General features: G+C 36.6%; 1 protein-coding gene across 4 annotated transcripts in view; it reads right to left on the minus strand.

Annotated features, from left to right (window-relative positions):
• Window positions 1-18,648, minus strand: part of DIAPH3 (diaphanous related formin 3) — a 556,147-nt gene that overhangs the window by 474,534 nt on the left and 62,965 nt on the right. For 3 of the 4 annotated variants that reach the window (XM_065896255.1, XM_065896253.1, XM_065896252.1), the window contains one exon: window positions 5,765-5,869. The exons of the other annotated variant lie outside the window; for it this stretch is intronic. In XM_065896255.1, the coding sequence (XP_065752327.1) occupies window positions 5,765-5,869 (105 nt within the window). The remainder of the gene's footprint in view (window positions 1-5,764; window positions 5,870-18,648) is intronic. 4 annotated transcript variants of the gene reach the window in all.

Below are 18,648 nucleotides of genomic sequence, written 5' to 3' on the forward strand. Positions count from 1 at the left end.
AAGCTGGATGAATCTGAGCTGTTAGAAGATAATTTTAATTGTACATAAATAAAACCTGTCCTATATAGGCACAAATGGAAATTAAAATGCCAGACAGATTAGGAAATACTCTCAAGAAGAAGTTGGTTCATTGCCCTGAGGCTCTGAAATTTTCTCCTAGTCAGCAAGCAAGACCTGGAGACAAACAGGCAAAGTATTGTAAGGGTACTGATGATAAACAGGTAAATGTCTAATACTGAGCTCCAGCCACTTTTACCAAGTTTTTATGTGGCAGGGATGCTTTGACCAAATCCCTAACCTGAAATGTAAGCCAAAAAATAACCTGTGTTTATTTTACCAAGAATGTGTAACTATTTATGGTTCATCTAAGTTTCTAGTGGTTAAAATATATAAGCTTTTTAAATAACAACGATGACAAAAAATAGAGGAAATAAAACAAGGACAACAACAACTTGATTTACCTGTATCTGACAATGTTTCCAAAATTTACATATGAAACTAAATCTAAAAAATAAAACACACACTGAAAGTTATGAAAACACCCTTAATCAAGTCTAGATTTTCTACTTGGAGAAAACGTTCATACATACAAATGAACACACAACTAATATTTTCTCAAAACACAGTTCTCGTCTGATCAAAATATGCCTAGAAGGCTGATACTGCAGAAAACTCTGTCCTCCATGTTTGAGAACACCATGACCTACTGAGCTAGAACAAGTGATAATACCTTTCAAAATACTTTTGAACACTACATATACACACCTACATACATACACATACGTGAAAGTCTATAATACTGCGCTTACGAACTCAATTTACACTCAGCCATTTAATCATGAGAAACTTTTGTTACAATCTTTCTATGTGCCTTTTAAAATTATGTTCTATAATACTTGTTATTTAACTTTATTTTTTGTTAAAGAAGACTAAGCAAGAACTACAGAAATACTTAAGACAGGATTCAAGGAGTAAAGCTAAACGCCATCCAAACTTTTCTAACAAATGCCTCGGAGGAGCCCTTGAAGTCACTTGACTGCAGTCTAGATTGACTAGGAAGGAAAAAAATTAGAAACAAAGTCAAAGAAACTAGTAAACTTCCAGGAGCACTTATAAAAGAGGACTTCTGCTTCATTCCCTGGAAAAAGAAATCAAAAAGGAAAAAACTAAATACAAATAGGGAATAAAGGATGGATGTTATAATTATGCACCTCAGAAATGTGAGATTAGGCCTTTTTTATTTCATGTCAGCCCACCTAAAATGAGCTTGTTACTTGCAGCTGGGATACAGTTTCCAATGACATATTGGGCGGCAGTGGGGGATGTCAAGGAGCCTGTAAGAACTTTGGATTCCAACCTAGTGCAATCCTCAGGAACTAGAAGTATGCATTTTGAAGAGAGATTTTTAAAGCATTATATCCACACCTAATGGTACAGCCAAAAAAGACCATGTGCTGATAAGTCATAGTTGTAGTGGTTGTAGTCTGTATAGAAGTAAACTGCCTGGACAGTGTCGTCATCTCAATGTATAAAAATAAATTAGGAAAAAAAGAAGATGAATGGTTCTTAGAGACATAATCGTTCTTAAAGACATCATAAAGGTGTTATACTACACAGCATAAAACAAAATGTCCCTCAAAACTCTTTAAATGTCTCTCTCTCTCTCCCCCTGAAACTCCACCTCCCCACAGAGGACCAGATATCTTTCTGGTTCTCCTGTCCTATCGCTCAAACACGCCTGGATGATTCTCCTCTTCCTCCTTTCACTTTCTGGGATATAGGTTTTGGCCTCTCTAAGTTGTCTCTAGTTTTGAATTGCCACGCATCACCCTGAAAAAACCTAGAAGTGGAACTGCAAATTTTTTCTTCTCAACAAATAGAAAAGAGATTTTATTTTTACTAATCCTTTGCAACGCGTTGGGGTGGGAGTAGGGGGGTGTAGGCAACTCATTGATCTAAATCCTACTCTCTACAGCTATCCTCTTTAACACATTCTTTAGTTGCATATAAATTAATCCATGGTTTTCTGTTAACCCTGTCATGGGAGACTTCCATATTACCCAGAAAAATAACACCCAGAAAATGAACACAACATATACACTGATGTCACAGATAAAGGGTATGATACACCTAAACAAAGAAGAAATAAGAAAAGGAAAACTTGGTGAAGGCAGCAACTCTATTAGGATATATCTCCCAAGCCTGGTTGGTTCCACTCAAAAGAATCTTGACTACAAAAATCATCACTTAATATCTGAAGGGGGCTTTTAAAAATGTTTAAGGAAAAAAAGGATTAAAAATAATTGAACCACACGTAATAAAAGAATTATACTCACAGTTGGGTTAAGCATAATTAAATACATTTATATGGTAGATTTGTATTTTAAATTCTAGCTCACTTCCATTTAGAAAATAGGAAAATTCTTTGGCAATTGTGGTTTAAGAGATCCTCTCTTGTTCTAGAATTTTCTTCATCCTACCTTGTTCAGGAACTGTGGGTTCTCTTCCATTTGGACTATCATGTCACATCCTACTTATAAGGTCCTTACCACTAATTGCAGAATAGTCTTACCCTCCAGCAAGTCATAGTACATAGGTAAAATCTGTATCGTTCTTTCTTGAAAGAAGTTTTCTCCAATAAACTTGCTGCTAAGCACAAGTCATTTACCAAGGGATGGGCACCTGGCCTTGTAGTGCCTCCCCATCTATGCTCTGAGTATACTGGGTGAGGGGAGGATCTTTTAAGATACTCCTTTGGATGGAAAAAGAAATTTCCAGAGTGAATTAAAGAGATAGCCCACATAGGCCAAAGTGTATCTGGATGGTCTATCAGGATGTTTACAGCAGCAAAGCAAAAACCCAGCTTAAAGCAGCTTCAATAAGAACTGGCATCACCTCATATAATGGAAGAGTTGGGAGGCAGGACTGCACTGGGCCAGAGCAGCAGCTCCATGACGTCAGGCGTCAAGCACCCCACACGCCCTCACAGCCACGACAAGTAGCAGGGAATGGCAGCTTTCCTGCTCTGGACCCTTTTATGAGGGAGAGAAACCTTTCTCAGAAGGCCCCACCAGACCTGGCCATCAGACTGTACTGGCCAAACCTGGATCACATACCCATGCCCTAGGAACTTAGAAACACGTGAATCTGGCATTTTTAGCCTCAAGTATGATATTTGCTTAGTAAATTTTAATAATCTTTCCTAACTAAAGAAATTCAGTCTTACTATTTGGCCACCTAAACTGAAACCTACTAAGATCTTGGAAACAACCTAGTTTGATCGATGGTTTTTATTGTTTTTTTTGTTTCTTCCTATTTTAAAACCAAGCTGATCTACTTTAGGGCTACTTTGAGTGTTAACATTTCAAAAGCGTTTTCAAAAAATCAACTGTAGGCATCAATACTATTTTCCAAAAAATAATATTAATGCTTACCCACAAAAGAGAATCTCAAAGCAAATTCTAAGGCTAAAACGTTAACATCTGACAAAGTCCCCACATCCTCTCTAGAACAACCTATCTATGAACTTTGTTTTTCTCAGAGAAACTTTTTCAGTACTCATTGACCTAAATATACTGGCATAATAAAATCCATATCCTAGAGTTAATAAAATGTGTTTTTACTTCCAGAGCAAAAACAGATGACTGGTCAGCTTGAACTTTCTACAATGTTAACCATTTGCTGAATTATTCAGAACCCTCCTAGGAAAAGCCATGACTCTCTACACACCAATTAAATGCTTTAATCATACTTTAGATAACTAATCTATTTCAATCCTGATAACCTAATTACTTAATTCTGGTAAATAAATTCCAGCCCAAGTCTAAAATAGAGTATTAAACTTTAAAATCAGTGAATGTAAGCTGAAACAGATCCACTGTGAAGGAGTTCAAAATGTTTTATTCTATAAAAAAGTCTGTTTATCTGAAATTCCAGAATTAAACTGCACTATTATGCTAGGGTTTTCTATACCAGTTCTAACTAATGTATTATCTCTTGTAATTATATTAAGTGGATTCATGCTTGTTGGATTTAAAATTCCCTAACAGGAGACTCTGCCCTGATGACTCTACATAAAACAGGTACACCATCTCCACTCCCCCTGCATTTTTTTCCCCACATCACATTTCACCTCCCATTACATGTGTTTGTGTGTTTCTGTCATGTGTGTCCCATTACATGTGTTTGTGTGTTTCTGTCATGTGTGTCTCATTGCTCCATAGGATACAATGACACACTATCTTGGTGCTCAGTCGCCGGGGCCTTAAATACAGACACTTTTATTAAGTGCCTGACATACAGACGCTTAATAAATGTGTTGAGTGAACAAATGAACGTCTTAGAAATGTAGACTTACTAATAAGAAATTTGTATTTTTACTGAGGTACATTTACTTATATTTTTAATTGTGGTGTAATGATTTCAACAGTAGGAATTTCAACAGTAAATCACAAAGAATAATAAAAAACAAACAATTGCTACTACAACCACTGCTACCACAAGAGGCAGCCACCAGTTAAAAATCTGTTACGTTCTAATCATAGAATAAACAATTTAATTCTAACAACAAGCCTATGGTGTAGGTATTAGCCCCATCTTATGGACGAGGGGATTGAGGATCAGAAAGATAAAATAAGATGTCCAAGATCAAACAGAGGATAAATAGTCAATCCAAAACATGGAGCTCTGACTCCTAAATCCCCACTGTTAATTTGTGATGGCCAAGTATCATCAAGGGACAAAAGCAATTCACATCTCAATGGCAAGATACAGAGCCCATAGAAAGAACTGGGAAAAGCACAGTACTCAGTGAATTCTACATCTGAACATCAGGCAGCCAAAAAATGAGACATGTTTAAAAATTAAACATCACTTGAGTCTTTCCTCTAAAAGAAATACCTCAGAATCACTGACTGGTCTAGTAGATAAATGGAGTTAAAGTATAAATAACTTATATTCTTATAAGCTGCCCTTGGGTTAAAGTATTCAGTGAAAACTACAGTGTGTTTAGTTATTTTTCTCCAATCCAATTCTATTTTATGTTCAGCCAAAAGCATTTTCTACTGTCTTTCTACCGAGCCTTGCTTCTTCATTAGCTTCCATCTTATATTTTTCATCCAATCCACTTAGTCGCAATTTTTTTTATGACAACAAAGCTCATTTGTTGTTCCATGAAATAAATATAATTGATTCTGTGTGCTGGTCATGTTTCTCAGACATTTAGTTATTACTTCCACCCACATATTTCATGTTTCCCTAGAAAAGTGGCAGCCACATGGATTCTTAATGCTCCTTTCAGTGTCTACATTTATAATTTGTTACAAGCTAATTTTATCCACAGGGAAACTCACATTAAAGATAGGCCTCTAAGCCACTATTATGTATCCTGATTTAGGTGGTTAGAGTAAAATCAGTCTCACTTTTCTACAATACAAGTATTATCCCAGTTTATAAGTGACATTAGAAATCAATACCCATCTTAATTCACTAACAAGGAGGGGTGTCCTAGAGTGAGTGGACCAAGCAACCACAGTGCTTCTTAACAGTCTGAGTGGCCAAACAGCAAAAGCAGTTTAAAAGTTATAAGGTGAGAAATACTTTCAAATTAAACAAACTTATTATAATACTTGTACCTTTAATTATACATACAAAAGCTCTATGATTACAGTTGCCCGCAAACTTAGGCACTTCATTAGGCAAAGGTATTGTTTTCCATACCACAACATGCTTCAGCAGTACTTCTCAACTTGACAGTTTTACTTACTGTCTTGGAAGCAGTATTAATGTACTGCATCACCATTTCTTTTTTGATACTGAAGTCCTTTTCCCGCAATGGTGCCTTTTTATCTTCATTTAAATTCATATCTTCCTGGAAAACACAATTAAAAAGCCTCGTTTTAGAATCTAAGTAGAGCAACAGTTCTACATACACAATGAACAGAAAATCAATAATTTGTGACTAAAGCAGCATTAACTGTTCTGGAATTATTTACATGTAGCTCTGCCAGGAGAAAAAAGAGAAAGGACCTGGAGATACAGAGAACAGAGTATTCTAGATCATTTTAGCAGGTAAAACACTTAGCAGAAAAACTTTTTAAATTCACAGCAGGCTAGTAAAATTACATTCACATCACTATAGATAATTAGACAGTTGAAGATTTCTGCCTTCCATAAGCTTATTAGGATTCACAATTTATATATAATTGTGAAATATATATATTACATATAAAAATATATTTATCTATATAAATTATATATATTATAGTCAATATATAATATTTATAATTTATATAAATATATTTTAAAATATAAACATATTTTTACAACAGCTGTACCTGAAGCCATCTTGCACCATTCTGAAAGCGCTCCTCCATATATCATAAGAATTAAAAGTTAAATAAGCCAATCCCTTTTCAGATTCTGATAAGCTACAAGCACATACCAAATACCTAATACTGATCCTAGCAAAAGGTGAAGCATCCTACAGCTTTAACTGTCTCTTCTCCACCCCTATCAAAAATATTCATTAATTAATTTATTGCATGTTCTAAATCACATAAAAGTGGCACTCATAAAAAGAATTACCACCTAAAAACCTAACATTTCTCAACAGCACCAATCAAAATAAAGGTTTAGGTAAGCTAGATCTTGCTACAGGCCTAATTCTGACTAAAAACTGCAAGTCAATAATATCCACATAAAGATATGGATTGCGACCAGAATCTATCAGCTCAGTTGACAAAGGAAGGGAGGCTGAGGTAAGACAAAAATGGCTGAAGGAGAGGGCAGCTCAAATGGATTTCCTCCTGATCTTAGCCTTGGGTCATCTGTGTGCAATGTAGGACATCTTAATGTATATAAACTACATATCCACTCAGAAACGTGCCCATAAAAATCAGGACTTTGGATCACCTAGGGAGCCCAGAAAGTTAAATTTCTTCTAAGTTTTATAAGGGTTCTACAATTCAGACACTGTAGTTTATGCCTTTAGCTGACTCCGTTTTTGGCTACCAAAACTGTGAAGCAATTAAAAGTCAAAATTCCCTTCATTTCACCTTGATACAAAATTTAAGATCTTAGAAGTTGTCCCGTTTGATACTCCAATAAAAGGTAGCAATTAGTAATGTCACTCTTGGCTATTCTGGTTAGAAATATCCTATTATGTGAATAATGGTTTAGTTTGTTTCTTTTTTTTTCTCTAAGCCAGTGATTTTCAATACACCTTAACACCACTTAGGAAGCATTCTGGAAATGTCTCGGGGCATCTTGGTTGTCATGGTGACTGCGGTGATGCTACCAGCATTTACAGGGGAAAGGTGTACTACACATTCTGCAACACATGAGCTAATCCTACACAATAAGAAACTGCCCTGCATCCCACAGAGAGATACACAGAGAGAACGAGAGAGGGAAAATCATAATTATCTACGCCTAGACTCTAATTCAATGAAATTAGATGTACAACAGAATTAATATGTAAATTGTTACATATTTAATACTTTATATATTATGTAACTTAATATACATTGAATTTTCCAAGAATCCAACTACTCTGTAAATTATAGTTACACTGTTTTTGTTTTAAGCTTTACCATCATTTGTGTTCCATTTCTGAAATTTAGGTATCCCAGGACAATGCTGCTTGTGGTTTCTGAATCAACAGAACAACACACCTATATCAACCTACATCGTAGCTGTTGTACTCACAGTGGCATGAAGCAAAGACTCCAGAATGTGACTTTATTGTGCCTTCTTGAGTAGTCGATGGCCAACTGTTTACAATGAAATACATACTGTTTTATTATATAGTACAGTAGGCATTATATGTTGATTTTTTTTAAATTATGAGTGGAGATAGTTTATATAATCTATAAAGAATTGAACTAAGAAAAAGTAATGAGGAAGTTAAGGAGCAATTGCCATAAAAGGTGTGTGTGAGGGGCACCTAAGAGCACAGAGAACATCTGTTTTAAATTATTCACTGTATTTTTTATTTTCTGTCTAATGGCCAAATGTGACCCAGCCTCTTTAACCAGCAAATTAAAATACTTAATAGATATAGAAAACTAAAAAACAGAAAACCCATTAGCTGTGGCTGAAATCAAAATAAAATTTTAAGGTGGAGAGTTGTAAGAAAGAAAAGACTACTGCTTTCTTTCTGGAAAGGCATCTTCAAGATAACATGAGCTTATACACAAAAGTTGTATGTTTGGAATTAAGGAAGAAACCCAGAGTTCTCCCAACTTCTTTCCTCTGGCTTACCCCACCTCTCTTGTCTAAATATGACACTCAACTCCATAACGAAAGTTTAATGACAGTGGCTGCTTAAAAATAAGAGGAAACAAAGAAGAAATGATACTACAGAGAAGTTTGGAATCACCTACATAATCGCACAAACCTTCCAGGATCACTCAATAGGTATGTAACTTCATCTAACAGATGGTCCTTCTCTTTACATCCAGGAAGAAATGGCACTCGAAAGAGTAAGAAAAGTTCTGCCCTTTACAAAAGGAAAAAGAGAAATAAGGGAGTGATGGAAAGAAAAAAAATGTATGTATCTATGGAATAGGGTACAGGATTTTTAGAATGGATTTTGAATCTTTATCAGTGGAGAACAGGGCTAAAAAAGAAGAAAACTCTACAAGACACTGGCACTGAACCTCTGAGGGTCACAGAGTCCTAGTGAAATGTATTGGAAGCTCCTTCCCAGAAAATGCACATCCATATTTTATGTTATAGTTCCAATTCAAGTTAAGCTGAACATCTTCTAAAGCTATCCAAGAACCTGGAGGTGGGAGGCAATGCGGGAGCCAAGCATCTCTATTTAATAAGCCCCTGCCTTAAGGCAAAACCTTCAGCATGAGATTTTGAATATCACATAGTCTAAACTCCATGTATGTATTACACAACAGAAAATACAGGCTCATAGAAATGAAATGACTCTTCAGAGCTATCTGGTTGTTAGAAGCTTGAGAACTGGAGCCCAGACACCCAGTCTAGTGCAGTTTCCAGATAACTGTAAAGGGTCTCTTGTGAGCAAGTCATCAGTTTTCACATTAGTGAGTTCACAGCTGGTTAGTATGATCATATCGCATTTCCGTTGTCTTAGGGCACGTTCCCTAGAGGCAGACCTGGGACAGGGATGCAGGTGTAGGTGATTAATGAGGGGGATGCTCTCAGGAAAAGGGGACTGAGACAGGGACATTCGAAAATGTGGCCTCAGCTGGATTCTCGCTTCAGCCTGAAGTGCACAGCAGTAGATAGTACCTGGAGGGAGAGGCCAGCCTTGACACCACCCAAGTCAGTCAGCCATTAGCTGCAGGACCCCAGTTCCCTGAGGCCAAATCTCTGGATTAAGAGGGCAGATGTGAACCACCAGGAGCCAACACTCACACCTGGGTACGCCCGTAACCAGCCTGGTGAAGGGGGTCTTGGAGGGGCACCAACAGTGTCCACTTTGAAAATAACTTACTTTATATTATAATAAGGCTTCTTTCTTAGCAGAACTGAATAATACAGAAACCCACATTTATGGCCTACACAAGCAATATAAACCTCTGTGTGTTAACCAGTTCTTCCATTCAAACATAGGTCAGGACATGTAGTACACTGTATGGATACAGAATGATACTGTAGCTACAGATTTTATAACAGCCCTGAAAAACAGCTTACTTCAATATATATATCTATATATTGATATATATGTAACTCAATAAATATCTCAATAAATAAAATAATAAACAGGAAATACCTAGAACACATAACTGTACAAGGCCTGAGGAATGATTTGAATGAGGCTAATATTTCAGTGGGTATGAGATAAATATCTATTTCTTTAAATGGAAAAACCTTATCAGTTGGCTATTTAACTGAATATAGCTCATTTAAAAATATTTTTTGAGTAGTCATCAATCAAAACTTTAGTGTCTGTCAATCTGAAGAGTAATTATTGGTTTTGTTGTGAAAGTTCTATTAATACCTTAGCAACATACATAATGAATTAACTCACTTATAGCACTACCTTCATATACATGCTTAAACAGTTTTTTGCCTGGGGAAATTGGGAGTTGCAGCATCAAAAAGTAATTTTCCTCTAGTTAATTACTTTCTAATTAAAAACTATACTTAAATTGAATCACTGTGCTACTTCACTATGTGAGTCTGACTGGCACTAGGGGCAGATTTCAGAAATACAGGGAGGAAATACTGAAGAAAAAAAATTAAGGGGCATGCTAAAATAAGCAGGATTCTTGGAAAGTGTCAAGGTCATGAGAGATAAGGAAGTACCACTGATCAGGAGATGAAAGAAACATGGCAAACCAAACATAAGATGTGATGCTGGGCTGTAACCTAGAACAGGAAAAGCACATCAGTGAGAAAACTGCTAAAATCTGAATAAAGTCTGTGGTTTGGTAACTACTGTACCAACATTAATTTCTTAGTATTAATAATTGCACTAAAGTTATATAAGATGCTGGCATTAGAGGACGTTGGGTGAAGGTTATAAAAGAATTCTTTGTACTATTTTTGCAACTCTTCTGTAAGTCTAAGATTATTTCAAAATAAAGTTTTTTAAAAACTAAATTAAAATATTCATAAAACTTCTGCTTTAAAAAAATAATTTGAAAAGAACAAGAAAAATAGAACATCCTACATTCTTTAAAAATACAGTATTTTTTTAAACGTCCACTAAATAAATGTTTGTAGTGTATTGGCCACAATAAATACACACAAACTTGATGGAGGGGAGGGAACTAAAGAAACCACTATCAAGACAAATCTGAGGCTACCGAGAGGAAGAGTTAAGACACAGGTAACAGAAGTCCATTCAAAATCTTTTAAAGGTCAGGCATCCTTCGGAATTTTCCAAAACACAAAGTTCAAGTTGCTCACATGTCTTCCCATTTTCATTCCAAATCTACTCTCTGAACCATCCTTCTCACTCATTCTCAAAGCAACACTTGCTACACCTTTTCACAAGGACCTGGTATTTCTATAATCTTAAATAACGGTTAAGTCTGAGCCAGGCACTGTGCTAAAACACTTATAAGCACAATTTATTTAATACTCAGTAATAACCCTTTGAGGTATGTACTATCCTCTCTTTATTGATGAGAGAACTAAAACTTAGGGAAATCCTGTAAGTTGGCCACAGTCCTGTAGCTTAGATTTGTCTCTCCATTCTTATTTCCATATTATTTATCTATCTCCATTATCTAAAATCCCACTTCCGGGCTTCCCTGGTGGCGCAGTGGTTGAGAGTCCGCCTGCCGATGCAGGGGACACGGGTTCGTGCCCCGGTCCGGGGGGATCCCACATGCTGCAGAGCGGCTGGGCCCGTGAGCCATGGCCGCTGAGCCTGCGCGTCCGGAGCCTGTGCTCTGCAACGGGAGAGGCCACAACAGTGAGAGGCCCATGTACCGCAAAAAATTAAAATAAAAATAAAATAAAATAAATAAAATCCTACTTCCTCTGGGTCTAATGCCATCTGACATGCTCGGTCGCCAACACCTTGCGTTGACTCCTCTGCCAGTCCATGCCTTCACACCCACAACCAGCAATCTTCATTTCCACTTTCCTCAGCCTCGGTCTTCATGACCACACCTGAGCCTTTTCATTAGCTAAAAACTGTTCCACCTCTAGTATCATCATAATCCCCAAGATCCTTTTTTCTGACCTCAATCTTCTATCTTTTCACTTCTCCCACTCCCAAGCCACCTATTTTTTGACCTCAATAAAACCTCCAGTGTCGTGACCCTCTCCATTTTCTCCCAATTAGTCTCTTATGGTCCATCACTTCCTACAACATTGATGGAAAATCCTAGTGGTCTCTCCTCACATTCCCTAGAGTACTCATTTCAAACTTGCCATTTCCAGGAGCTATGAAACCATTGCTTCTACCTACCATTTTCAGTAAGCAAATTTTAATTTCCTCCATGAAAAGGAAACTATAATTCAATTTCCTGTTTCCTCTATTACCAATTTATTTGCACACTAATTTTTCTGTGCCAACTCTTGCCTCTATCCAAAGATAATCCCATTCATTTATGCTCTGGATCCTCTTTCCTTTCACCTCCTAAAAGGGCACTGCACATCAGTTACCCTATTTTAATCCTGTTTCACTAAATTCTTCTCAGTTGGTTGGGTCTCAGTATATAAACATGTTAATCCTTAATGGATTAAAAATTAAAAGAAAAAAGCCTCCCCTCAACCCTAGCTCTCCTTTGTATATGCCTTTCTTTTTCCTCCTTCACAGATAATTTTTAAAAGAACTTTTTTCTACACTTGCTGTCTCTTTTACATTGCATATACTTTTTAGATATTTGTCAAATGAGATATAACAAAACTTCCCAAATATAATTTGCTAATCCTATTTTGGGACAAACATGAAATGCAGGTAATTTTCTGGGAAATGGAGCTGGAGCCAGAGATAACACTCACAGCCCCAGCCTTGAGGAGTAATGGAAACAAAGTCCACCTCCAGAGGCAGGGTCTCCAGGCAGTGGCACTGGCACAGGTAAAACTGGCCAAGCTAAAATCCATCATGTCTTCAGGGAGCACTAGCAGAACCACACACAACCTCTGTGACCTGGAACCGTCAGTGTGTGGTTGAGCTGTGCAAAGCAGCACCTGCTTGAGAGGTGAATAACACTGAGATCCTACCAAGACTTCACTCACCAGGCTGTGTGACTTTGTGTGGTGTTGTGTCCTCTCAGAGGAAAGAAGGTGTACACATTTTTCTAACTTGCACAAGGACACCAGATGGGTAGCTGTGGCCCTGACCTGGAAACCAGGTCAATGACACGTAGTCAAGCCAGCAGCTTTTAAGATGCTCCAGAGGATTTTTCCTATGTGTCAGATGGGATCAGAAGTTCCCACAAACCAGGAAAATCCAAGTTTTCTACTATCTTTAGACACCTTGACTCCATCCTAGGCTGATAAAATACCAATAGAAAATAAATACCTTCTACTTCTTCTCTGGCAAAACTGAGAGAGAAAAAAAGATGTAATCTTAATACTCATGCACATACATGCAACTAGTGAGCACCAAGGTGTAATCAAGCAGAGAATGGCAGAGAGTGGACATTTTTTCAACTGAATTACAAACATAAGACTCACTATTTTCATTCATGGATGTGGATTTTACAAGACAGCATGTTCATTAAATTTACATACATCAAGCTGAGTGGGATAGTTAATTCCACGGAGAGTCAGACTAAATTTAAAATGATTGACTTATTTGGAGAATTAAGTGAATATACAAGCAGCAAATTGAAGATGGTCAGGTGTGAGGAAATTTACCCAAAGAGGGAAAACACTACAGACAGGCAGAAGCACGACTAGAGTTATAAAACGGATCCTGGAAAAACAGTACAATAATGGATCAAAACATTCATAAGGATCAATAAGCATAATATTAAAAGGTAAAAATTGGAAGCACAGCAATATCAAAACCAAACACTCTTATTGTCAACAGCTATCATCTCATTTCAGTAGTGTTCAATGCTTTGTTTCATGGGTTAAAGCCAAAATAATTGTTCTTGGTAGCAGTTTTGCTAATGTTTTTTTTCACTACAGCCACAAATTGGTTATACATTTTAAGAGGTCCACAATGATCCCCTAATTACTTCTCCTGGGACCTCAGAGCTCAACATCCTACAAGAGCAATTTTACCCATACTTCTTCTAAAAGTATAATTCTGTCCTTCACCACACTGTAATTCATCTTCCATATCACACAATGTCAAAAGGTCTTGCTGATGTGTATCCCTACTGAGGAATGTTCTTACTACCATGAGTGGTTTAGTGCCAAATAAAAACATCAAAGATTTCATGATCTCATTCCAGTTAATTATATACTCCCAAATAGTGCACATTAACTGAATCTCATGTAGTTCTGCAATTTAATATATTGTATTCTTAGATTAGGCTTAAGTAAAATTAGAAAACCTGTAAAAGATAAATACAACCAAAACCCTGGAACTTGGAATTAACTTTATCACTACTTTTTTTAAAATAAATTTATTTATTTTTTTTGTTTGTTTTATTTACTTTTGGCTGCGTTGGGTCTTCATTGCTGCGTGTGGGCTTTCTCTAGTTGCAGGGAGTGGGGGCTACTCTTCCTTGCAGTGCGCGGGCTTCTCATGGTGGTGGCTTCTCTTGTTGCAGAGCATGGGCTCTATGTGCGCAGGCTTCAGCAGTTGTGGCACACGGGCTCAGTAGTTGCGGTTCGCGGGCTCTAGAGCACAGGCTCAGTAGTTGTGACGCACGGGCTTAGTTGCTCCGTGGCATGTGGGATCTTCCCGGACCAGGGCTCAAACCCATGTCCCCTGCATCGGCAGGCGGACTCTCAACCACTGCGCCACCAGGGAAGCCCTGGCAGGCGGATTCTTAACCACTGAGCCACCAGGGAAGCCCTATTACTACTTTATATTGAAGATGCCCATAAATATGCTAAAGCTATAAAACAGCTTATCTTTCTTTGCCCATCATTTTTTACTGCGTTCTTATATTAACCTTTATATAATCGTTTCATTTCCTTTACACAACTTTGATTATAAAGAGGTCAGATTTTTTGGTTTCACCAATAGTGGGGTTGGATTCACTGTTCTATCCACAATGTCCTTATTCAATCCCAATTAAAATTAACAGGAAATCAGATAGCTAGCTCATTAACAGGACAGCAGCCATAAAATAGCATTTACCCAGAGACTGACAACAAACTCATAAACGTTGTTATTCGACCGAATATTCTAACTGGAGCTTATAGAAAGAGTGCAAACTATTTCAATTTGAAACCAAATTACAATTTAACCTAATGCCGGTATCAGGGAATAAACAGAGAAGAAACTTAAATATAACTTCTTTTCTCACATGCTATAAATTTTAGCAGAATAGACAAGAAATGAGATCAATATGCAGCATGCTGCACAACTCTACTTTGGAATATAATCTGGCTGAAACTGTTCAAGCTTATGCATAAGCACCTACAATCACAGGCAACTGTTACGTAATTCAGCAGAAAAGAACACTGCTACTTATAAAAAGGGTTTCATTCACTTATTTGCTTTTCAACTTTTCTAAACAAATGGCCATTCCTTCATAAATTACATAAAGGATAAAATGGTTATTTCACAAAGCACAAAGGCTGACTTTTCTAGAGAAGAAAATAAGAATCAAAAAAAGCCTTCATCGTTTGGAAAGGCTGTACCTGCACACTTCCTAATTAGTGAAAGAGCAAGCTTAAACATTAACATAACCTTTATCCTTTTAAAACTCTCCTTTCTAATCATTTGACTGGTTCCACGAACTCCCACCAGGCAAAATCTAAGGCTCCTAAATCATTTATTTTCTCATTTATCTGGATCTAGAAGAAACAACGAGGCACTGACATTATCCCCCTGACAAACACAACCCATGAATCAAGTTGACAATAGCCTTACACTTCTACCCTCTCTTCCTCCTCCTCCATTTGGATTATTATTTGGATTGCTTTTAAACAATCTTTCCCTGAATTTTTCAATTTCTACCTGAAGGAGAGGGAGATGGGTGACAACTAATAGATCAGAACAAAGCATTACCATAGAACCTCTCTCGTTTTATCTGGTCAACCCAAAATATACTTTTATAGTTTATAAGAAATAAAAAACACCAATGATACGGAAAAGTAGATTTGTAAAAAATGCTAATACTTGAAATAAGCGAACTGCTAGTAGGAATCTATAGCAGTCAATTAGCCCTTAAAGAACTAACACAAACGAGTTTTCCTTGGTGTTTCATTCAGACTCCTGGTGACCCTTAAGACATCACTTACACATCCAACACAATAGGTGTTCATTTGTCTGACTGAAGAAATAGCTATGCATAAACCTTTAACACCAACAATGAAAGCAGAAAAAAAGATTTAAAAAGAAAAATTATCTTTAGCGTGTACTCAAAGAGTGGCAATGTGGAATAAAGATAGCAGTAAGAACCCTCCTCCCACCAACTGTACCAAAAAGAATCAAATTCAATTTTATCAGTTCACTTGAGCTCTTCTTTCTTCCTCTGGACCTTAGTTTCAGATATCTGAGTTGACTACAAAGCAAAGAACACAAAGACATCTCAGTATTTAACTCTATGTGTACTAATTTATATCTTTTCTTGCTTAGAGATGGTATTCACCAAAGCAGAAGAAACAGACTAACTCATTCAACAATACATGAAGTATGCACTGTGAAGACACGAAGGGAACAAAGATGAATAAAGTTAAATGTTCATAGTCCAATAAAATAGAGTTCTTATGAAAAGATTAGAAAACTGATCTAATGACATAAAAAATAAAAGAAAACAGAAATGTATCATACATAGTCACTCATTTAATCAGTAATGGAGGATATACTCAGTTTAAAGGATAAAAATTAGCAGAACTACACGTCAACCTCATTGGAAGGCGAGTCTAGTGGAGGGCTAGCCAACTTAATTCAAATAACTGAAATGTAAAATGAAAAAAAGGCGTGTACCAAATACTTCAGGAACAGGAAAAAAAAAAATTAACTCGGGGGTTTCCTAAGGAAAAAGAAAGGAATAAGAATAGGAAAAGATATAAAAATTAGTCACAGATATTCTGATTACATACATAGAAAACTATGAGGAACCCTACAAAGAATAAAAACTGAGAATTCAATAAGATTACTGAATACCAAAAGCAACACACAAATTAATAATCTTAGTAAAAATGTTAATTTTTTTAAAATACTAGTTACATTTTAGAAATAAACCAAGGAATAAAGCTCATAAAAGATGTACACGACCTCTAGGGAGAAAATTATAAACTTTACAGTTCAGGAACAGAGAAAATCGAAATAAATAAATAGATATAAGATATCCAATGTTCACAGAAAAATTTAATATCACAAAGGCATTTATCCTGTCTAAATCAATAAATTTATTGCTATTCCAGTCAAGATCCCAACAGGGTTTATAATAAAACTTAATTAATTGATTGTAAAATTAATATAAAATCACAAAGGGGCCAAGAAGAGCCAGGACAATTTTGAAGAAGGGAAGGGGGTCTTAGATATGAAGGCTTATTATACAGTTATATTAATTAAGACAATGGATATAAATGCAGAGCTAGACAAACAGACCAATGGACAAAATCAAACCTCAGAAACAAACCTACATATGAGCAATACCTTGATGTATAACAGTGGTGATATTACAAATGATGGACAAGAATAGCTATTCAATAAATTCTGCTAGAAAAACTAGTTATCCATGTAGGAAAAGTATTGGATCCAATCTCTCACATCAGACACTAAGATATCATAATTCTAACAATTTTAGGAATGTAGAAGAACAGATCTATAATGTCAGGATAGAGAAGGATTTCTTAAATAATATACTTATGACATATTTAAGACTGTTTAAAAATCAAAATGGAGCAACTATGGCTCAGGCATCCAAAATGGAGCCAGACCATTGTTGATGTGGTTTCAGACACATTCCTGCAACTCTAAGAATTTGAATTTTCTCTGAACTGTATCAAACTCAAGAACAGGACCAGCCATTTCAAAACAATATCTCCTAGTATCTGCTAGCTGCACCCTTGTAGTTTTCTAACAGAGAATAACAAACCTGACTCCATATTGTATCTATTCCTTTAACTCTAACCTTTGTGCTCTGTTGCCTTGCTTAGTCATGATGACTGTGCACCTTTGTAAAAGAAGTTGCCTATAGCCTGAAATATACATGATAGCCCATTCTTAAGGGTCTGCCTCCCAGGCTTGACCTTTAAGGTATAAAACTTTCATTCCTACAGAGATTAAAATGTTCGGGAACAGAAATAACATTTGTCTTGTTGAAGATTTACAGGAACATTGTGATCAGACCTAAGTGGACAGCTGCAAGAACAAGGGATTCCTGCACCAAGAAGTTTGCAAAACCAGCCACACCTCCACCTTTTTTAGTATAGAAGCCTGAATTCTAACTTGGGTAAGATGGTTCTTTGGGACCCTAGTCCACCATCTTCTAGGTCTGCTGGCTTTCTGAATAAAGTCACTATTCTTTGCCCCAGCACCTCAGTCTCTCCATTTATTGGCCTGTCATGCAAGGAGCAAGTTAGCAGCTTGGACTCCGTAGCAGTTTCAAAGTCTGTTCCCCTTCACAGTTATGTAATCAGTTCAGACCCCAGCCAATCCCTGATTAACAAGCACCCTTACTTCTTTCTAACTCCAGTCCTAATTCTTGACAGACAACTTATGTAAATAACCTTGCAGCTTTTTTGCCTTTATAACCCTCCCCAATTTTGTGGTCCAAAGGAACACAATTCAAATGGTCCTTGAATCTTTATCTCCTGGGCTACAATCCTAACAAACCCTAAATAAACACCTGTTTATTCAATCAGGTCTCTGTTTCTGAAATTTTGGTTAACAATACAAAAAGCAGAAACCATAAAAGGATTTATAAATCTGGCCACATTGATTTTTACATTTCTATACTTTCATCCATCCTACCACCCCCAAAAGGAAGTAAAAAGACAAGACTCAGACTGGGACAAAATACTTACAACTCATATAAACTGACACGAGCATTAAGGATATGTGATGAATTCTACAAATCAATAGGAAAAAGAAAAAAACTTCAATGGAAAAAACTGGCAAAAGAT

Source organism: Phocoena phocoena, chromosome 18 (assembly GCF_963924675.1).
Source record: "Phocoena phocoena chromosome 18, mPhoPho1.1, whole genome shotgun sequence".
Taxonomy (NCBI): domain Eukaryota; kingdom Metazoa; phylum Chordata; class Mammalia; order Artiodactyla; family Phocoenidae; genus Phocoena; species Phocoena phocoena.